General features: G+C 44.3%; 5 protein-coding genes and 1 non-coding gene across 6 annotated transcripts; 5 read left to right on the forward strand and 1 right to left on the reverse strand.

The window, feature by feature from the left end:
* Positions 1-563: 563 nt before the first annotated feature.
* QC763_122810 (uncharacterized protein) lies at positions 564-4,505 on the reverse strand (the record flags this gene model as incomplete). Its single annotated transcript, XM_062908847.1, has 4 exons — positions 4,157-4,505; positions 2,124-4,044; positions 855-2,060; positions 564-800 (listed from the first exon to the last, which is right to left on the reverse strand). Exons 3-4 carry the CDS (start codon positions 1,479-1,481, stop codon positions 564-566), a joined length of 864 nt encoding a protein of 287 aa, XP_062771999.1. The 5' UTR covers positions 1,482-2,060; positions 2,124-4,044; positions 4,157-4,505.
* TRM1 (RNA methyltransferase tRNA(m5U54)methyltransferase) lies at positions 2,238-4,364 on the forward strand (the record flags this gene model as incomplete). Its single annotated transcript, XM_062908848.1, has 1 exon — positions 2,238-4,364. One exon carries the CDS (start codon positions 2,238-2,240, stop codon positions 4,362-4,364), a length of 2,127 nt encoding a protein of 708 aa, XP_062772000.1.
* A 335-nt stretch (positions 4,506-4,840) lies between the features above and the next one.
* Positions 4,841-6,409, forward strand: QC763_122830 (uncharacterized protein; the record flags this gene model as incomplete). The annotated part of the gene is made up of 1 exon (XM_062908849.1): positions 4,841-6,409. One exon carries the CDS (start codon positions 4,841-4,843, stop codon positions 6,407-6,409), a length of 1,569 nt encoding a protein of 522 aa, XP_062772001.1.
* A 264-nt stretch (positions 6,410-6,673) lies between these two features.
* On the forward strand, positions 6,674-6,747 carry QC763_0026780. Its single transcript has one exon. It is a non-coding gene; the product is annotated as a tRNA-Val (tRNA).
* Positions 6,748-13,170: 6,423 nt separating this feature from the next.
* Positions 13,171-13,533, forward strand: QC763_0026790 (uncharacterized protein; the record flags this gene model as incomplete). The annotated part of the gene is made up of 2 exons (XM_062905462.1): positions 13,171-13,232; positions 13,278-13,533. The coding sequence occupies 2 exons, from the start codon at positions 13,171-13,173 to the stop codon at positions 13,531-13,533; spliced, it is 318 nt and encodes a 105-aa protein (XP_062772002.1).
* A 4,448-nt stretch (positions 13,534-17,981) lies between these two features.
* Positions 17,982-22,231, forward strand: QC763_0026800 (uncharacterized protein; the record flags this gene model as incomplete). The annotated part of the gene is made up of 5 exons (XM_062905463.1): positions 17,982-19,463; positions 19,559-20,505; positions 20,568-21,137; positions 21,197-21,469; positions 21,525-22,231. Exons 2-5 carry the CDS (start codon positions 20,391-20,393, stop codon positions 22,229-22,231), a joined length of 1,665 nt encoding a protein of 554 aa, XP_062772003.1. The 5' UTR covers positions 17,982-19,463; positions 19,559-20,390.
* Positions 22,232-22,454: the final 223 nt, after the last annotated feature.

Here is a 22,454-nt window from a genome sequence, read left to right on the forward strand (position 1 = left end):
AGTTGTAAAAGGCACGACGTCTGTCTCAGTAGGAAATTCTGCTCAGATTGAAAGGAATGGCTGTAAAAGTGAAGTCACTTGCTTTGTTTGACCTCGTGGCCGCTTCGAGCTTGGCATTATCAATGACGGAACATTCCCCCCGTTTTGGGGAAATGGTCTTACAGTGGGCACCTCCTGAGCCAGGAAATCAGCCTGAACTTTGCAGAATCACGGGAAGAGCATGAAAGGAGCACATAACGTACATAAAATCGTGTTGACAACTTTCAAGATTACCCTCCCGATTATAGCAGCTCGCTGCAGAATATCTATACCTCCAACCAGTTTCGCATAATAGCTTCAACACAGACAAAAAACAAACAGTCTCAATTTCCTCACCACACAGATACCTCCACTTAGGCCGTCTCCTCTTCAAATACATCTGAGAGGGCACAAATTTCCATACATTGCCAAATGCCCAACATATGAAAGACAATCACTAACATGCTTCAGGATATTTGTAGCAGTCTGACATCCCCACCTCTCTCTGTGCAGTACCGCAAATACACGCCAAAAGGACCCGATAACTACTGCTTGTCCTGGTTCGGTTGCGACTGTGGTTGAACCGACATCACAAAATGGGCGGACGGATCAGGACATATCATCGGCGCTTTTTCTCCAATCCATGGTGCTGCTTGGGTCGTGTAGGACTCGGGCATGTTAGCCAGGACAATGGATTTGGCTTTCTGGTATCGTGCAAAGCAATCGCTGAGAATATCGTCGACGGTCTGGTGTTGTTCGACAATGCCCGTATCAAGGAGTTCCTGTCACCAAACTGGGTTAACCAAGGGCTCAAGACAGGCAAAGCGGCCACAAACCTTGAGAAAATCTTCAACCTTGACGAACTCAACTTTGTCCAAACGATAGCGATCAGGCAACCCACTGTTGTGCATAAGAGCGAGTATTCCAGCATCGACAGTGTTGATGGCGGCCAGCACAGTTACCGGGGTGCCGTCGGTCGTCTGGAACGAGCCAAGGGCTGTCAAAACAGCTCCAAGGATGATCTGAAGAAGCATGAGAAGCCAGCGCAGGACGCTCAGGATGTGATAAGAGTAGAAGTATTTGGTTCGCTGGGTGACGATATCTCGGTAGAGGCCTTCTGGAAGACCCTTCGGCGGCCAATACCAGGAAGAAGGGTGGACGACCTGGTGCGTTTCTCCCTCCCTGATTGCCCCGAGTCCATGAGCTACACGAGCCCACTCAGCTGGAGTCAAGAAGCGGTGCGGAATGTTTGTGCCTGGCTTTTGGCGTCCCTGTCCCTGTGGAGGTCTCGAAGTGACCGGGTTGCCACTTCCGGGACGGCCCGTAGCAACTGGGATGCCAGAGGGTTTGTCGGATTTGTAAAAGCTCTCGCCTGTCTCTGATCGCTGGTCGCCTTTCAGGCCGTGAAGACTCAGGCGACTGGGGTCTCTGGAGAGAGAGGCCATGCCTTGGGAAATGGACATGGAAAGGAGGGGAAAATACAAAATATTAACAGAGTCCTGTTGGAGAGAATCAACAAGTCGCCAAATGCCCAAAACAGCTGGTTACAGCGGAGGTAGGAGGTCGAGTGTAGTCAAGAAACCAACCTCTGGCAATCAAATCAGTCGGGCGTGTCCATTTTGCCCAGGCATGTTTGTCAAGCACAGCTGGCGACGGAAACTGGACAAGAGGAAAGCGCGAAGAAGGGGCCATCTATCGCTTCGGAGCCGACGAAGGAAATGAGACCGAAAGGGAAGGCTTTGAAGTAGGATGTCGAAACACCACAGTTCAAAGGCGGCTCCTTCTAAGTCTCAGAAACTCAACAGACGGTCCAGCTTTTTGAGAAGCAACCACCAGCTGGCGGGAGAAGTTGCAGGCGCGTCATTGCATGATCTGATCTGAGGAGGCAGCATGAAACAAGCCCAGATCTGACAACTCATTTCCCAACCCGTTTTTAGCAGCAGTATTGGACCTGAGGTTAGAACTGAGGTCATCAAGCTTCTCGGTAAAGCAACTCTTTGGACTGCTTGCCATATGATGATGATGGCGACAGAGGCAGGAACCTTGATGGCTGGTTAGAAAGGGGAAAGTGGGGTGGAGCTTGGAATCAAGGTGGGATGGCTCACCGCCTGGCAGAATCACAAAAATGTTGGTGGCTCAGGGTCCAGGCAAGTCTCTTGTCAGAGGAATAATGAATTGACAGCTCCGCTCGCGACTTACATGGCAGTAACTTGTCACCGATGCGCCTGAGCCTGTTCTCGGCCTCCTATCGATCCATAGTCGGCAATTTCTACCGACCACGACGATCATACTACCTGCCTCACGTCTCGGCCTTCCCCCTGTTTAAACGCACCCACAGCGTTCTTTGCGCCATGTCCGACGACGAGCTTCCGGGCCTCGATGCCACGCCGGCCAACGGTCAGAGAATCAAGCACGACAACGTGATCTATACCACAGTGAAGGAAGGGCTCGCGCATATTCTCGTCCCCGAACAGAAAGATGCCAAGGATGGCCAGGAGGTGCAACAGGTCTTTTACAACCCAATCCAGCAATTCAACCGAGACTTGACAGTTCTGGCAATGAAGGCATATGGAAAGGAAAAGGTGAAGCAGAAGAAAGTTGCGAGCGAAGCAAGGAGTGGCAAGTTTGCCGAGAAGAAGAGAAAACGAAAGGAGCAGACGCAGAGCGAACGGCCTGCAAAGTCTCCTAAACTCGGTGATGATGCTGGCGCCGAGGAGGCTGTCGGCGAGTCTGCAGTTGCGCCAGCGGACACTGAGATGCCGGATGCGAAGGAGCTGGAGCCCGCAATCCCCGAACAAGATAAGGAACTGGGGGCTCAGCCAAGCAATGGTGCTGATGCTGCGAAAGAGAAGAAGAGCTCTGGCGTGGAATTCACAATATTGGACGCTTTGTCTGCCAGCGGCCTTCGTGCTTTGCGCTATGCCCACGAAATCCCATTCCTCACCAAAGTAACCTCGAATGATCTCTTGAAGGTGGCCACCGAGTCAATCCAGCGCAATGCCATCCACAATGGCTTGGCTGACAAGATCAGTGTTTCCCACGACGATGCCCTTGCTCATATGTACTCGGTGGTTGTCGACGAGCTTCGCAAGCGCAGTGGGCGTGCTGGGAAGGCGATTATTGCCAGCAACAAGTACGACGTTATCGATCTTGACCCTTATGGAAGCGCTGCTCCGTTCCTTGATGCCGCTGTTCAAGCTATCAGGGACGATGGTGGGCTGCTTTGCGTCACCTGCACAGATTCTGGCGTTTGGGCCTCCAATGGCTATCCTGAAAAATGCTACGCGTTATACGGCGGTGTTCCGGTGAAGGGTTGGTACAGTCATGAGGTTGGGCTTCGTATTGTCCTGCATTCTATCGAGACCGCCGCAGCCAAGTACGGCCTCGCAATCGAGCCGCTCCTCTCACTATCAGTCGACTACTACATGAGAGTGTTTGTTCGCGTGACTAGGTCGCCAGCTATGGTCAAGTTCCAGGGAGGCAAGAATATGGTGGTTTATAGTTGTGGTGGAGGATGCGGTTCCTGGACCACCCAGCTTCTCATGAAGAATAAGCCAGCACCAAACAAGAAGGGAAGCGGCATTTTCTACAAGCACGGGTTTACGAAAGCGCCCACAGCGCCACCCCTTTGCGATCACTGTGGCTCGGTTACCCATCTTGCAGGGCCGATGTATGCAGGCCGGATCCATGACCCTGAGTTCGTTCAAAAGGTCATCGACGAGGCTAACGAGGCCTCACCCGAAATTTATGGAACACTCCCTAGAGTGAAGGGTATGCTGTACACAGCACTCGAGGAGTTCTTGCCGACTCCCCAAGAAGTCGAAGCTCAAAAGGACAGCGGCAAATTGGGCAAGGTGGTCAAGAAGAAGGTTACGGAAGCTGAGCTGGCTGCCATTGACCCTTATCCTTTCTACTTCTACCCTGCGCAGGTGGCAGGCCTCATGAACTGCCAAAGCCCCCCAGAAGCACATTTGAAGGGCGCTCTCAAAGGTCTCGGGTATCGCGTTACTCGAAGCCATTGCAAGGCTGGCAGCATCAAGACCGATGCGCCATGGTCAGTCATCTTCCACGTCTTTCGAGAATGGGTCCGTCAAAAGGCACCTGTCAAGGAAGCCAATATCAAGGAGGGAAGTCTTGCCTGGAGACTTTTGCGCTTGGGGGAGAAGCAGGAGACAACCGAAGGGGGTCTCACGGAACCAACGAAAGTGGACGATGCGGTTTCCAAGATCACCGAGGTGGTCTTCGATGAGGAACTGGGCCGCGAGGAGAATAAGCAGAAGCTTGTGCGATACCAAATGAATCCGAAGGAGAACTGGGGCCCGATGAGCCGAGCCACTGGAAAGTGATGATGGCTCAGCGGAAGTTGCGGACAAAATAAATTGCATCAACAGGCAGAGCGTGGTTGGTGTCACCTACATGTCTGACATGTCGGAATCGTGGCTTGTGTTGGACACGGAATCGCGCAAGGAATACGACATCGAATGGAATCGGTGATGGAGTGGCTGACTGATAGAAACCAGGGGGGTTCCAACTTGCGACTCCTTGATTGCCAACTGTTGGTGTCTGGAGAATACTCCGTACTCCACTACCGTTGACCCCACCAAGGAACCACCCGGCAGGATGCTTGATAACGCAATCGGGCACTCGACTCTCGGTTGCGGACGTCCTTGCTTCAAAGGGGTGGTTTTGAGTGCAGCTCAAACCCTCTTACACCATCCATCAGTCTGGTGAGCGTTAGAAATCAAATATCCACCTCACAATTAAATTGTCAGTCATAAATTCCATATTTTGCTTTGTTTTCGCCCATTTTTCCAAGGTCAAAATGTCGTTCCTTTGCAGGCTCATGCCCCGAGCCTTCAGAAGGCGCACAGGCGCCAAAATGACTGTCGTTCACATGTCGAGAAATGCTGCCACAGCGACCCAGACGACAACAGCAGCCACATCAACACCAGCCAACATCACCAACAGCGATGATCTCAGCCAACTCAACCATGATCAAATTGTGTTCATTCTGCCTGCCACCAGAACAAACGTCCCCAGTGGCGACGGTTACTTGATCTACAGCCTCATCGAGGCGTCGCCTGAAACCATCAAAATCGACAATAGTGATGGTGTGGATGAAAAGCAACAGCCCTTCAAGCTCGAGGTAACACACGCCTCGCAACTACCGAAGGATCCGGACCTCGCCCAGCTCTTACTACCACAACACCCGACAGACGGGGAAGGATCCCAGCTCCCGCCGCCACATCTCCGATCGGACACCCACATCATTGTTAGTACCAGATCTGGCATCCGACTGGCTGTTCCCTTTTACGAGGTGGTTCTGAGGCCGTTGTTGGATGCGCTCGGACTTGAGGATAACCCAAAGTCCGAGCGGGGTTATCGATATGAGGTGACCATCACGGAAAACGAGCACACAATTCGGGATTTTGCCTCGACACATCTCTCCAAGGATAGGACGAGAAAGAGGACGGTTGTGCTGCTGAGTGGGGATGGAGGGGTGGTGGACTTGCTGAATGGGATTGGGGAGGCGCAGGAGCATCATGATACCAATGAGGTGCCCACTGTTGGGATTTTGCCGTTGGGAACGGGGAATGCGCTTTTTCACAGCTTGCACAAGCTTGAATATGGGAGGTATCCAGAGGGGAAGGGGCCAAGCTCGTTGGTTTTGGGGCTGAGGACTTTGTTTACGGGGCGGCCGGAGAGGTTGCCGACTTTTAGGGCCGAGTTTTCTAGGGGGGCGAAGTTGATCGGGGCGCCCAAGCCGATTGTGAAGGACGGGGAGGTGGAGGATGAGGTTGGAAAAGGGTTGAAGGAGGTGGATCATCTTGTGGGCGCGATTGTGGCTTCTTATGGGTTTCATGCAAGTTTGGTTTGGGAGAGTGATACACCTGCATATAGGGTTCATGGGGATAAGAGGTTCGGGATGGCGGCGGGGGAGTTGTTAAAGGAGTCGCATGCCTATGATGCTGATGTCGAAGTGCGGCTGAAGGGTCAGGAGGAATTCAAGCCGTTGGTGAGGAAGGGGAAAGGTGAGGAAGGTGGAAAATATGACTATGTGCTGGCAACCATGGTGTCAAACTTGGAGAAGACGTTTACGGTCAGTCCGGATAGCAAGCCGTTCGAGGGACAGCTGAGGTTGGTGCATTTTGGGGATGTGGGCGGGGAGAAGACGATGGAGATTATGCAGGCGGCCTACAGGGGAGGGGAGCACATCAAGATGGAGGAAGTTGGGTATGAGGAGGTTGAGGCTGTAAAGGTAGTTATCAAAGAGGAAGATCCTAGGTGGCGGAAGGTGTGCATCGATGGCACTATTGTAGAGGTTGAGAAGGGGGGCTGGATGAAGGTTAGAAGGGAGAGGAGGGAGAGACTGAAGGTTTTAGTTGAATAAGATGCTCCGTCTACTCAGGGGAGCAAGAGTTGATCTGGATGAGAGTATAGATGGCTGTAACTATGGGAAGAAGTAGGTTCTCAGGAGGCCTGTTGTGTGTCCATATTAGATACTGGAGTTATTAGCTATCCTCGTGTCAGGTGCCCCATTCGTTCAAGATTTTGGCTTCCTTCCTTCCTTGCTAAGGTTTGGACTAAACTGCTTGTGTTGTCGTTTGTCCCAACATATATACCAATTTCAAAATCTGATGCATCAACAACCAATGGTTTCGTGGTGTAGTTGGTTATCACGTCAGTCTAACACACTGAAGGTCTCCAGTTCGAGCCTGGACGAAATCAACCATTCCTCTTTTTCAATTTCTTTTTCATACCTTCTGCACCTCAGAAGGTGTCGCTCTGTTTTGTGTTTATTGCAGCTACAAAATTTCACGTAAATGCCATGGTGGTCATGCTTGTGGTATTAAGATTCGCTGCAGGTTCAGCCATACAAATAGGTGGTTCTTTCCCTGGGTGCAACCTTTCGCTTCCACTCCGGGGCAGGGTCTGTTTGACAGAAACCTTCCAAATTGCTGCTGGCCCCTCGTAACCTCTCTGGCCTGGGTGGTTGCAACTTGAACTGTATTGAAGACCTCGAGGTTGGATGTTCATAACTAGGCCCCACGCTCCAACGACCATGGCCAGTCTCGCATACACAGACAAGACAACGACGAAAAACATGGCTGATGATCTGATGCCCTCGGGAAGCAACCAAAGAGCAACAGCATCGAACCATAACCCTTTCCCGACCCTCCTTTATAAATGATGGCAATTGTATTGACCTGATCTTCACGATCCAGATGTCGACAACCGCCTGTGCCACCCCATCCGATGATAGCGCAACGGCGCCTTCCCCACTCGTGCTCGAACTGTCCGTCGTTCACTGCAAATCGATCAAACCCACAGCGGCAGCTAATCGAATCCACGGTGTTTGGGTGTGTCTGGTGACGAAATCGAGACGAAAAGGGGGATCTTGTAAGGCTCGGCCCGAATACAACCCTGATGCTGTGGATAGGGCTGGCAGGGTCGCATCCCATCACGGCACTCAGCAATTGACGATTAACGACGATGCGATGACCCGCTCGCATCTGCTATCATCGGGATCCGCTTTGATTAACCGACTTGAGAGTCGACAACAACTTTGTTCTTTGAAGCTCTTCATGGCGAGATTGGTGACAAAGAAGCAACCAAAGCGGCTCACGGAATCTGCCATTTCGGACACTCGCGGTTTCTCTGGTAGCACGTGGAGCTGCAGTTGCAGCTGCGGAACAAGCCTCACAAGGGAGATCTCGTTTGTGGCTCTGTTACAACCTGCCAAGCCATGTCAGCGTTGTAAGCACATGAGCACGGTTGGTCACGCAACCACGGCGACCCACGAGGCCAGGAGCGACCCCGAGACAATTGATCGCGGGGTATGGCGTCGAGAGAAATGGCACAAGACCTGCGGGCAGGAGGACACTGGACGACCAGGTAATGATAGCACCTGGGATGGCACCTGTGATGCGGTGTCTCAAGCGAGTCACCGGGACACAGTTCCCCAACAAGCTCGGCCTATTGCTTGAGAATTATTTAAGAGTAGCGAGTTTCCCTCGCTACTTATACTAGTCCTAACCTAAATAATTCTTAATCTAAATTTTTATTTAATTTTTGAAGAAAAAACTAATATACATTACGCTGTTTTTATTACTTAAATATAGCTTAACTTTTTACTAATATAAATTCTATATTAGTAAACTTTTATTTTAACGTATTAAAGTAAAAGTTTAGGCATAATATTTTAAAAGGTTTTATTTAGATAGTTATTTTATATTACTAAACAGTATTTCAAATAATTATATCGACGCTAAACTTTTTTATTATAATTAAAAAAAACGCTACTTACGACACTAAGCGATTTTAAGAAGAGAATAAAAGACTTTTTAAAGCAATTAGTACCGCTAAAGTAATTATTATAAACTTTAACAAAAATTGACGGCTTAAGTTCCCAGAACTACTTTAATATAACAGTATAAAGAAAATTATATAATGTCACAGACCAACTATATAGTAAAGCAAGATGGAGACTGCAGCTGGTTATAGTAGCCAATTAAGTAGAAAGAAACGACGGAACTGCAGAACAGTAGGGCGCTCACTCTTAGCAGAAGTAAGCCGGCTTACCTGGCTCACTAGTAAGCGTAGTAAGCCAGGTACGGAGGTACTTGGAGGATAGAGGTCTATATATACGGAGGAACTGGCTAGTATAGATAGATAGTTCCGCAGTATACAATACAAGTCACAATTATTAGTATTTAAACTATTATAATTGAGACAAGCTATTATTGTACACTATTTAGCTATACCGAACCAGGATTATTCAGAAGTGCCTTTAACCGGTATCCCTTTCAAAGGTTCTGGATAAAAGTTTATTACATATAAAGCTACTATATTTAAATATAAGCTTTTATTATTTTCTATAGTAATAAATTACTTAAGGTAATAAATAAAGTTATATATATAATTACTTTTTTAGTTTAATTTTTTTTATTTAATTTAAATCTTTTTAACGAAATTACTTAAGAAAAGGCTTGTCGATTACAACCCTAATACGAAAAATAATTTTTTAAGCTATGCTACTTTCGAAAAAAAGCTTAAAGCAAACTTTGAAAAATCCCGACGAGGAACGTATTATTAACTAATATTTATATAACTTTCGCTAAAAGGAATTAATATCAAATTACGCTGTAAAGTTTAAATAAATTAGTTTATAATTAAATTAAAAAAAATAGACCTGAAATAATTGTATTTGACTATAGGTAAAAGAATAAAAACAAAATAAATTTATTAAAGTAAAACTAATTTAAAAAATCTATAAATTATATTATAATAATAGTTTATATTAATAATCGATTAATTGAGAGATATTTACAAAACTAAACTAGTTTAATTTGACTTTATTAAATTTATATAAGTAAATAAGTTTCTTTACGCTAAAGAAATACTTTATAAGAAACCTATTGTAGAGTTGCAAAATTCGACGCGATATAGTATTAACCTATAAAAAAAAGAATTAGATACCTTAATTACAGAAAATTAAAATATTACTGTAAAGACTATATTAAACAATAATAACCGTAAAAGAAAGCTTTAGTTACGATTTATCGAGGCCCCGGTAACGAACAGCTTTTAAGTACCTAATAATCTCATTTAAAATACCCGATTTTTCCGTAATTAAAGAATTTAATATAGTTTTTCAACTTAAACTGCTTTTAAACTATATTTATCTTTATAGATCTTGTAAAGGTAGTCCCTGAACTATAAATTCCGTAACACTAGTTTTTTTATTATTAAGTTAATACGCTTTTTATTTGTATAAATCTTTACGTTTTTTTCGGTATTAATATTATTAATCGTTAATATAAACTACTGTTATAATATATTTATTACTAACTTTCGGTTATTTCTATTAGTATAATTTATTTTTACTTTTTTCTATAAGCTTATTATAAAATTATTATGTTAATTCTTTATTATAAATTTTATTATAAAGTATATATTAAAATATAGCTTTTGTTTATAGATTTTACAGTGTATCTAAGCCCTGTATATTACAGGGCTTTAAAGGCAATACGATGGCTTAAATTAATAGTGTTTAGGGACTGCGGTTACCGGAGCGGAGGCTCGGCCTCCGGAAGCAATCGAGGTCCTAGAAGGCTAAGCGCTAAGGCCGGTGCCCTACAGTAGTTAAACGGTAGTAGTAACGTGCCCTGTAGTGATTAAACGGTAGCGGCAACGTGGCCTGTAACGTAGCCCCTAACCTTATATTTGGTTTGCGAATTTAGCGGGCGTTCGGGCCCGGAAAGCGCGCGTTTAGGCCCGGGAATAGAGTTACCCTCGGGGAGCAAGTAAAAGGCCGATAGCCTATAAGACCTCTGCCTCATACCCTATCCACTATAGTATTTTTTAGTCTATAAGGTTCAATTAATATACTAGTTTACTATACTTATTAGTGCCTTACAAGCCTATATTACAGTGATTTTCTTTTATATATTATAAGGCGCCGCCTCTGTAATCCTCCTTCCTTTAGTGCTACGGTAACTGTCGAATGCTGCAGTTAAAGTTTTCTTCGCTCTTAGTGTACTGCGCCGATAGCTATTTGAGCCTATATTTATAGGCTTTATTAGCATCTACTTTAATAGTACATTTACCTTAAATAATATAATATAATCGGGAATAAACCGGATTTACTTAAAGTTAATTAATTGTTTTTAAATATACTTACTTTTATTATATTTTTTAAATACTGATTTAAGGTGCGGCCATAGGCCTAAGGGTTTAAGTAAGGAAGTGGGGCTCTCGGAGGATTCGGGGGTTTAGGAGTTATATATATAAGCGGTTTGCTTCGGACATTCTATTTTAAATAGGACATCGACTTTTATTTCTTTATATTTTTATAACTTATACGTATATAGGCAATTCTGGCCCTCTAATTAGGCCGATTAGGTGCTTATTATCTGGCCTGCGAGTCTATAAAGTCTTTTCTTTGTCCTACGTAGAGTGCGGCCTGCGAGCGAGCTACTATTACGCAAGTATATTTATTTAGAGACCTTATTAAAGGTATATTTAAGGTATTATAGTTAGTTTATATATTTTTTTACTATTTTAATACTTCTTTAATTTTTGTAAATCTTAGAAACTTAAAATACTTTTTAATAATATTTTTCCTTTTATTATATTTATTATCGAAGTAATTTTTTAAAATTAGTTATAACGAACCTCTATCTAGAACCTCTGAAAGGAATACTAGTTAAATATAGTTTTAAAATTTTTTAGTTCGGTACAGCTAAATAATATAGAATAATAGCTTATTTTAATCATAATAGTCTAAATACTAACGATTATAACTTATATTATATACTGCGGAACTATCTATCTATACTAGCTAGTTTCTCCGTATATATAGTCCTTATACTAAGCCGTAATTAGTTTTCTAAGGCCACTAATTACCTTTGCTTAGTCTGCTTAGTGCCTTAACTATACTAATTACTTTACTTAGTCTATTTAATGCCCTAATCGTATTAATTACTCGTCTTTTACGGTAATTAGCTCCCCTATACGTTTTCCTAATTGGCCCCTATTCCCGTAGCCCCACAACCGTCCTATACTAAAGTTATAATATTAGTTTAAACTAAATAAATACTTTATTTTAAGTTTCATATAATATATATTAAAATAGTAAGAAAATATATAAATATAACCACGACACTATAAATATATTCTTAATAGGTCCCTAAATAAATATACCTGCGTAATAGTAGCTCGCTCGCAGGCTGCACTTTACGCACCATAAAGAAAAAAAAACTATAGGCTTGCAAGCTATATAATAAACACCGCATTAAACTAATTAGATAGCCAGAATTGCCTTCACGCGTGCAAAATACAAAATACAAAGTAACAAAAGTCGATGTCTTATTTAAAATAAAATATTAGAAGTAAACTGTTTATATATATAACCCCTAAACTTCCAAATCTTTTAAAAGCCCTACTTTCTTACCCCCTTCATTAAAAAGACTTTATGCCTGTAGCTGCACCTTAAACTACTATATAGAACCTCTAAAAGAAATACTTAGTTTAAAGTAACTTTTAATAATTAATTTAGTATAGTTAAATAATATATAATAAAATATTCTAATATAAATACTAAATGCCGTAAATATAAATTATAAACTATATATTACGGAACTATTTACGAATTATTTAGTTCCTTTATATATATAGGCCTAATACTAAGATGTAGATTACTTTTTTTCTTTCAAGATCACGACTAACTCTCGAAGATTATAAATAATTCCCCAGAATTACGTATAATTTCCTCGGGCCTAAATGATTTACTTTTTATTAGTCGGTTCTCTTCTCTCTTAATTAGTCACTAAGCTTCCGCTTTCCCGATTAGTTATTCGTTTCGGATATTCACATTATACTCGTAATAAAAAGTTAAGAAAATCCTCGCTTAGCGCAAAGAAAAACTATAAATAAAGTACTCTATAAAGTAAAAAGACTATAGTAATAACGAAAATATATAGAAGCCGCTTAATATTTAACTAACGTGTAGGGTATACTAGTATAGTCCTAACGATTAGCAAAAATACCCCGACGCGGTGCGCGGCGTAGTGCACGCCGCTAACCCTGCCACCTTATTAGACGGTTACGTGAGCGACCCCTCACGAACGAAATCAGGAGAATTAATAGTTTGGGGTGCGGCCACAGGCCTGAGGGTTTGAGTAAGGAAGTGGGGCTCTCGGAGGATTTGGGGGTTCAGGGGTCATGTATATAAGCGGTCTGCTTCGGACATTCTATTTTAGACAGGACATCGACTTTTATTTCTTTATATTTTTGTGCCTTGCACGCGTGCAGGCAATTCTGGCCCTTTAATTAGGCCGATTAGGTGCTTATTATGTGGCCTGCGAGCCTATAGAGTCTTTTCTTTGTCCTACGTGTAGTGCGGCCTGCGAGCGAGCTACTGTCACACAGGTGTGTTCATTCAGAGACCCTGTTGAGGGTATATTTGAGGTGTTGTGGTTGGTTTGTGTGTTTTCTCACCATTTCACCAATCGTTACCAGCCACTCTTGCCTAGAACTTTTGTCTACGCCTAATTAATTATATCGCCTAAACGAAATTCCAAACACAAGCGGCCTACTTTGTCGACCAGCTCTTTAAGAACAGAAACCCCCTTTCTTTCGTTCTTTACCATGGATAAGAAACAAACTTCCCCGAAGCTTTTACAGGCAGAATTTCTGCCAGCCAAAGAAAAGTAAGTTCCAGTAAATCCGCCGCCACGAAAACGATAGCTAGATAGCAACAACGACGCCGAGCCACAAGCGAAGCAAGCGCGGGCGACACGACTAACATCGGAGCCAGTACGATTAACGCGAAAGAACTTGGCCCTCTTTAATAAGATGGGTAAGAAGAAGACCTCCGACCCCTCGGATGATTCGGGATCGACGAAGACTATCTCGACTACGGCCTCTGGCTTTGCTATCCAGGCGTATAAGAACGGCGTCCTCGATCCCTCTAGCTCCAAGCCTCCTAAGGACTTGGAGGAGATCTACTAACGAAGCGCCCTACCCCGCGGGACGGCCTCGCCTACCGAGTTAGAATACGGCGATTATGTCGACCGGGTTAACAGGGCCGCTAATGAAGTAACTGTGGTTATCGAGACTATAGAATTATTAAAAAAATATGGCGATAAGAGATATAACCGAGCGTTTAACTAGGCATTTACGGCCTTCCCGAAGGACGTGGGCTTTAACTATAGCCTATCCGCTTCCCAGCCGGATTTCGTCGAAGGACTAGAAATGAAGGACTTCTTCCCGTTTCCGGTTAACGAACTTGTCCTAGGGGCTGTCCTCTATAAAGATAACCCTCGTGCGGTAACATTACCGCACATAGCAGGAGAATGGAAGGGCCCCGACGGGAGTATGGCAGAAGCAACGCTGCAGAGCTCCTATAGTGGAGCAGCACTCGTTTACGCTCGGAACCAGGCCCTCGCTTTCTAAGGAAAGTCTGACCCCCCTGGACACGTAAGTATTATAACCTTTACCACGAATGGTACCTAACTTAACTTTTACGCGCACTACGTAACTCCTGCCGGAAACGGCACGCTTAGATATTACTAGTTTCCTATTAGGTCGACGAGTTTAGTTAACTCTTACGAGGAATATAAGGAGGGCCGGAAGCACCTTAAGAACGAACAGGATCACGCAAGGAGACAGTTACAAGCGCTGAGAGACGAGTTAAAGGAGTATTACGAGAAGCAACGCGGCAGCAGCCTCCATCCTGTCGCTGAAGAAGTACTTACCTTGACTGTACTAGACATCGAACTACTGGATACTTACGAAGACGAAGGCGACTACGAAGTCGTCGAACACCAGCCTGTCCACCAGCCGACTCCGCCTACGTTATCCAAGCACCGGAGTGGCAAGACGCACGCTCACCACTCGCACCACTCGCATTCGACGCCGCACTCATCGAAGGCTCCCTCGTCTACACACAGTTCCACTCACAGCAGCGGTGGCAAGCGAAAAGCTTCGTTCTTATAGTCGTCCCACGGATCCTCTGCTATGACGAACCCCTATCCAGAACCTCTGAAAGGGATATTGTTACGGCACTGGCCTGACACTGACGAACTGATGGATACTGGGTACGTGCAGGCCACGTGGGGCATGTGGGACTCTGGGAGCGAGAGCAAGTGGTCAAAGCTTTGCCTTGTCAAAAAGCCCTGCTTTGCAGGCACTGTTGGAATTTCCTCTCTTTTTGTTCTATAGCTTACAATAAATTAATTAGTATGGTATAACTATTGCTTTGTCCTAAAACTTACCTACTAAGCTGTGACAGATACTAGTTAAAGGTACTTCTAAACAATTTTAGTTCGGTTGTGATAAACTTTTATCTAGAACTTCTGAAATGGATATTAGTTAAAGGCACTTCTAAATAATCTTGGTTCGGTATAGCTAAGTAATATATAATAAATAGCTTATTTTAATTATAATAGTTTAAATACTAATAACAATAATTTAAATTACATCTTGCGGAACTATTTATCTATACTAACTAATTTCCCTATATATATAGACTAGTGAATTATCTAAATTACTTCGCTAAACGTGATTCTAAATTACTTTTAGCGATCATGGTGCTAAGAATTATTCTAAATTACTCTCGTTACTTTAGGATTATTTAGACACTACTCTTTTAGCGCTTTTAGGCGCGCTATTTCCTATTAATTCCCGTAGCAATTAATTAAGTATTTACTATACCTTATATTGAAATAGTAAGAAAACATATAAACTAACTACAACACTATAAATATACCCTTAATAAGGTCTCTAAATAAACATACTTACGTGACAGTAGCTTGCTTGCAAGCTGCACTTTACGTATAATAAAGAAAAAACTCTATAGGCTCGCAAACTATATAATAAGCAGTTAATCGGCCTAATTAGAAAGCTAGAATTGCCTGCACGCGTGTAAGGCACAAAATATAAAGAAATAAAAGTCGATGATCTATTTAAAATACAATATCCGAAGCAGACCGCTTATATATATAACCTCTAAACCCTAAATCCTTTAAATGCCTAACTTTTTTACTTTTTTAATAAAAAGACCTTAAGTATAACGAACCTCTACTTAGAACTCTGAAAGGAATATTAGTTAAAAGTACTTCTAAATAATTTTAGTTCGGTGCAGCTAAATAGTGTATAATAAAGTATTTTAATATAAATATAAAATACCGTAAATATAATCTATTATTATATATTGCGGAACTATCTATCTATACTAGCTAGTTCCTCTATATATATAGACTTTATGCTAAGCCTAATACTATCCTAAATCGATAGACTTAACTATTAATCTTCTCGATACTATCCTTTTAAAAATTAATTTTTTTAAATCGATTCTCGATCTTAATAATTTTGTTTTAATTAGTCCTTGCTTTTATACTAGCGATTAGTCTATAGTGTGCCCCGCGCTCTACTAAATATTAAGCTATAATATTAAGCCTATAGCCGCACTTTAAAGTAATATCTTTAAGCTAGTAGCCGTACCTTAAACTAATAATAATTAAAAATACTAACGATTATAATTTATATTATATAAAAATATAGCTTTTATTTATAGACTTTATAGTATATTTAAGCCCTATATATTATAGGGCCTTAAAGGCAATACGATAGCTTAAATTAATAGTGTTTAAAAACTGCGGTTACCGGAGCGGAAGCTCGGCCTCCGGAAGCAATCCGAGGTCCCGGAAAGCCGAGCGTTAAGGCCAGTACTTTACAGTAGTTAAACGGTAGCTGTGACGAACCCCTATCTAGAACCTCTGAAAAGGATATTAGTTAAAAGTACTTTTAAATAATCCTAATTCGGTATAGCTAAATAGTATATAATAATAGCTTATTTCTATTATAATAGTTTAAATATTAACGATTGTAATTTATATTATATATTGCGGAACTATCTATTTACGCTAGCTAATTCCTCCGTATATATAGTCCTTATATTAAGCCGTAATTAGTCCTTTAAGGCCACTAATTACCTTTATTTAGTCTGCTTAGTGCTTTAATTATATTAATTACTCCTGCTTAGTTTGCTTAGTGCCTTAATTATACTAATTACTTCTGTTTAGTTTACTTAGTGCCCTGATTATACTAATTACTTTTATTTAGTTTACTTAATATCTTAATCGCATTAATTACTCGTCCTTTACTATAATTAGTTTCCCTATACATTTTCCTAATTGGCCCCTATTTTCGTAGCCCCATAACCGTCCTACACTAGGGTTATAATAGTAGCGTAACGTCGCCTATAACGTAGCCTTTAACCTTATATTTAATTAGCGTATTTAGCGGGCGTTCGGGCCCGGAAACGGACGTTTAGGCCCGAGAACGGAGTTACCCTCAGGGAGTAAGTAAAAAGCCGATGGCCTATAAAACTTCTGCCTTACACCCTATTTACTATAGTATTTTTTAGACTATAAGGTTTAATTAATATACTAGTTTACTATACTTATTAGTGCCTTACAAGCTTATATTACAGTAATTCTCTTCTATATATTACAGGGCGCCGCCCCTATAATTCTCCTTTCTTTAGTGCTACGGTAACTATCAAATGCTGCAGTCAAAGTTTTCTTTGCTCTTAGTGTACTGCGCCGATAGCTATTTGAGCCTATATTTACAAGTCTTAATAGCACCTATTTTAATATATTATATATTACGGAATAATTTACTTTTATTAATTAGCTTTTCTATATATATATACCTCTTAGTTTTTTATATTATTATTTCTTAATAAAAATCCTCTCTTAAATTATTAACTTTTAATAATAATCCTATAAATAAAGCTATTCTTTATCTAATTAGTTTTACTAACAATTAGCTGTGCGCGTCGTACCCTGCATAGAATCTATCCTGCTTGTTAGCTTAACTGTGACATCTGCATTTATTAGTAAATATAGAAGCTACTAAAAAAAAGTCGCGAGACTAGTTAATATTACTATATATATTTGGATATTACTGTCTTTTAGCTTAACGACGCAGAAGATAAGCGTAACTAATGTTGTCTCTAGAATATTGGTTATAAAGAAGAAAAAACCTATTATAACCTACTAAGCTATATTAGTATTATAATTACGTATGTATAGTTAATTACGTAACTGCGGTAACTTATAAAGCAAGGAGCAACTCCGTGATAATTAATCGCGGGGTAATAGCGCTGGAATAAATAGCATAAGACTTGCGGATAGGAGGACACTAGACGACCAGATAGTAATAGCACCTGGGATGGTACCTATAATGCGGTATCTTAAGCGAGTTGGATGCAGTTCCCCACTCAGCTCGGCCTACTACTTAAGAATTATTTAAGAGCAGCGGATTTCTCTGGCTACTTACACCAGTCCTTACCTAAATAGCTTTTAATCTAGTCTTGATCTAATTCTCAGAAGAAGAAGCAATAGGCCTTACGCCGCCTTTATTGCTCAGTTACAGCCTGACTTTCTACCAACATAAAACCTGCACCAACAGACCCTTGCCCTAATGTACCAAAGTAAGAGTCTGAGCGTAACAGGCTCTGACAACCTCGTGATGAACGGTCGACGAGAGGTCGCGACATCTACGCCAAGATAAGCATACAACTGATGATCAACAAATTCATGATAGGGACCGTGCTGAGCCGCCTGTGGCTGATCGACGTACGCGATCATTGGCGGTCGATCATCCTGATGATTGGGACCGATAAGCTGATGGATAAAAAGCGATCAGTGCTTCAGAGTGTGCATGCCCCGCACGCTGTTTCTACCTGTGTCTCAACTCAACTAGTATGTCGTTTCCCGGTCCAAGTTGCGGCTCAAAGCCTGGCCAAGCCCTCAAATGGACAGGCTTCGAAAAGCCACCAAGCCTCGAGACGGAGTGGCGCTGCTTTCCAATCACCAATCGCGGTAGGACTGGCACCACGGTAGCCTCACCATCACCCAGCACGCTCCCTATTCTCTTCCGTCTTGTCGCCCAGCAAGATCGACACTGCATGTTGCTTCTTGTCTTGGTGAGATCTCGCCCGATTGGGTGATGTGGCGATACACAGGATTTTATTGATTTTGGCTGACGTGGGCATGGGGAGGGGAAAAGAACGTTGGCGAAAAGACCAGTCAGAACGCAGCCAAGGACAAGAAACTGGTTTCATCACTGGCCGTCAGGGTGCTGAAGAATGCAGGAGGGACTGAATTCCCTTTTATCACTTCAGGAAGCAACCTTTCCTGCGAATATGCTGGCACGTCTGGACAAACAGGTCAACAGGAAAAAAGAATCCGTGGGGGTGGGCCTGTATCCTTTGAACGGGTCATCATCGATCAGTTGATTTTCGCAAGGGACCGCGGGTCTGGAGCTTTCTGTCCAACCCCCTGGCAACTTGACGAGCTTAACAGTTTCTTCCCCCCTGTACCCCAATTTCGCAACCCCTGTCCATGGATACCGCCAAGAAACCTTAAACAGATCAATTGCTCCTCGCGATCTTTTTCTCCATTTGTTTGAGGCCTCGATGTCCACAAAAGTTTCACCGTCTTCCTCGTCAATTGGCGTTATTGAACAAGGAGATTGTGGGATAAAAGTGAATCGCCTCAGCAAACTTCTCACCAGATAATATGATCGACACGCTCTCACACCCTCACGACACACCGATCCCACGAACGCGGGGAGGGAGGTAGCCGAATCCAGGGTTGAAGGACGTTGGGATGGTGGTGATGGACGCCAATTGGCGGGGGCGTCTGACCACCGCTCCTAACAGCAGGAAAATCCAGGTTGTGGAACCAGCGTTGGCTGGTAGGGGTCCCCGCGAAGACGCTTTGGGAAACGATCGGACTTGGCAGCAGCTGGTGCCTTTGTTCTCTCGCAATGCCTCCCCTTTGATGTGAGTGCTTGGGCGCTTGAGGAAGCAACTTGACCGAATTTACCGGTCGCCATGATGCCATGAAGGAAGAAGCATTCTTCATGAGGTACGCCTGGTACGGAAGATGAAAGCCGAGCAAACGGCTGGCATGAAGAGTTCCTGGAAGTCTACCTTACGGACCCAGCCGCTAATGTCGACAAGAACGCTGGCAACAGGGGTTTCTTTCTTCGGCAAGTATTTGTCGCGAAAACACGGAGGCCCGAGAACTGTGTGTCACTGCAGGTCATCCCTCCGGTTAGCCCAGTGCCGACAGACACCCCTTTCCGGGAGCCGAAGCCTGATAGGTCGCAAGTGCTACTAGCCAGTGCTAGCAAAGCAAAGTGGACGCTCCCTCAGCCGAAGGAGACACGCGAGACTCCCACCGCGCTCCGCTGGGAGGGATTCGAATATGCCAAGGCCGCTGTCAGTGGCCGACTGCATGGCTACAGGGGAAGGAGGCTGGGTTTGTGCCTGCGTTGCCCCTTTGTTGTGGGGAGGTACGTAGAAAGAAGTATATGGGGGTCTCTCCCCAGGCTTTCTATTACATCCTTCCATTCCCGTCCGTCTCTCTCTCGACGACCACGGCTTGTCTTTGTGTTGCGCCGTCCGTTGCTAGCGTCTTTTGTTGCATCTTCGACAACGGAGATGCTTGTATCGTCTCAGGTCCAGGCCCCCAAAGAAGACTATTACTTGTTGGTGTCCTAGGGTTTCGCTCTCGCTGGTCCCCCTTAGCCGTGCTTGTCGCGTGGTCTCTCCTCTTTCCAGCTCTCACAAAAGACTCTCTCCCAGCCGAACAAACCCGCTCTGTCATCATCGACCCGCCTCTTCGCTCTTTTTTTCTTTCACTCGTTCATATTATCCTTTTCCCGTCAGGGGCCAACACACTTTTTGGGTGACCACCCTTGCTCTCAACTCACCAACACACACACCCCGACGTGAGGGCAGTTGTATCACCATCAAACAACACTAGGTATCTCTAAACACCACACGCAGGATGGTGGGCGCGGTGGTATACCCGCTTTCGGGTACGGCCGATTTGTCCAGGATCGAAGCTCCAGTGACCTTCAAGGCCTATCTACTCTGCGGCTTCGCAGCGTTTGGTGGTATCTGTAAGTCTGTCTGCCCTGTAGTGGCATATGGTCGAGGTTGGCTAACTCAAAGGGCTGTGCAGTCTTTGGATATGACACCGGATGGATGTCGGGTGTGTTGGGGATGCCTTATTTCATTACTCTATACACAGGATTGCAGTATAACTACAAAACCGGAGAACCAGTAGATGTCCCCAAAACCGAGTTCGGTCTTCCTTCCTCTCAAAAGTCTCTCATGACATCGATCCTCTCCTGCGGTACCTTCTTTGGAGCTCTGATTGCCGGTGATGTCGCCGATTTCCTCGGCCGCCGTCCTACTATCATCATCGGGTGTCTCGTCTTCTGCGTCGGATGCATTCTCGAAATCATCTCGACCAACCAGGAAGTGCTATTTGTCATGGGCCGTTTGGTATCAGGTGTGGGAGTCGGTTTCATTTCCGCCGTTATTATCCTGTACATGGCCGAGGTTGCGCCTAGGAAGGTTCGTGGTGCTCTTGTGTCAGGGTATCAGTTCTGTATCACGCTTGGTATTCTACTCGCCAACTGCGTGACATACGCCAGCTCGAACCGAAACGACACCGGTTCCTATCGCATTCCAGTCGGCGTCCAGTTCCTATGGGCCATCATTCTAGGCATCGGCCTCTTTATCTTGCGTAAGTGGTCTCGTGTGGGCGCTGAAAAGGTCCAACTGGCAGACTAACTTGAATATCAGCCGAGTCCCCCCGTTACTATGTCATGAAGGGCAAAATAGATCTTGCCGCCAGGTCTCTCTCGCAAGTTCGTGGTCAGCCACTGGACTCGGATTACATCAAGGATGAGTTGGCGGAAATTGTTGCAAACCACGAGTATGAGATGCAGATTATTCCCCAGACTAGTTACATCGGCTCGTGGATTGCTTGCTTTCAGGGTTCACTGCGCAAAGGCAACAGCAACCTCAGACGTACCCTTCTTGGTTCTGGCATGCAAATGATGCAGCAGCTCACCGGTAAGCCAAGGAGATTTTCGTTGTCGTGGGACTTGATGCTGACCCAGAAAACCAGGTATCAACTTCATCTTCTACTTCGGCACCACCTTCTTCCAGCAGCTTGGCACGATCCAAAACCCATTCTTCATCTCCCTTGTCACTACTCTCGTCAACGTTCTGTCCACGCCGATTTCCTTCATTGCTGTCGAGAAACTAGGCCGTCGTGTTCTTCTTAACTGGGGGGGTGTTGGCATGGTCATCACACAGTTCATTGTCGCCATCGTTGGTGTAACCGAAGGCCGCCCGGAGGCCCAAAACGACGCTGCTGTCAAAGTCATGATCGCCTTCATTTGCATCTACATCTTCTGTTTCGCTTCCACCTGGGGTCCGGTCGGCTGGGTCATCATCGGCGAGTGCTTCCCGCTGCCCATCCGTTCTCGTGGTGTTGGTATCTCGACAGCCTGCAACTGGTTCTGGAACTGTATCATTGCCGTTATCACCCCTTACATGGTGGGTAACACACCCGGCTCGGCCAACTTGGGCCCCAGGGTGTTCTTCATTTGGGGGTCTCTCTGCATCGGCTCGACACTTTTTGCGTACTTTTTGGTTCCTGAAATGAAGGGTCTGACACTCGAACAAATCGACACGATGATGGAGGAGACTACACCAAGGAAGTCGAGAAGCTGGAAGCCGACGTCCACTTTTGCCGCGCAGATGGGACGTGTCAGGGACGAGAAGGGCAGTGCGAACCAGCAGGAGTTTGCTCCCGAGTCGGAGCCGTGAGAGGCCTTTGATGAGTGCGAAAGACGATGTTATGTCTTATGAGACATGAGGGGCTGGTGGCGGCGGTTCGGGCGGGGGCGGCTTGGGTGTTGGTCTACGCAATAATTCGGATGAGCGGGGATGTGTATGTGTGATTGTGGGTGAGGTTTGGTTGGATACCCGGTGGGCAAAGGATGGAGCATCGAATCTTTCAACATCACTACGATACTATACTTTTTTTACT

This window comes from Podospora pseudopauciseta, chromosome 1 (genome assembly GCF_035222475.1).
Source record: "Podospora pseudopauciseta strain CBS 411.78 chromosome 1, whole genome shotgun sequence".
NCBI lineage: Eukaryota > Fungi > Ascomycota > Sordariomycetes > Sordariales > Podosporaceae > Podospora > Podospora pseudopauciseta.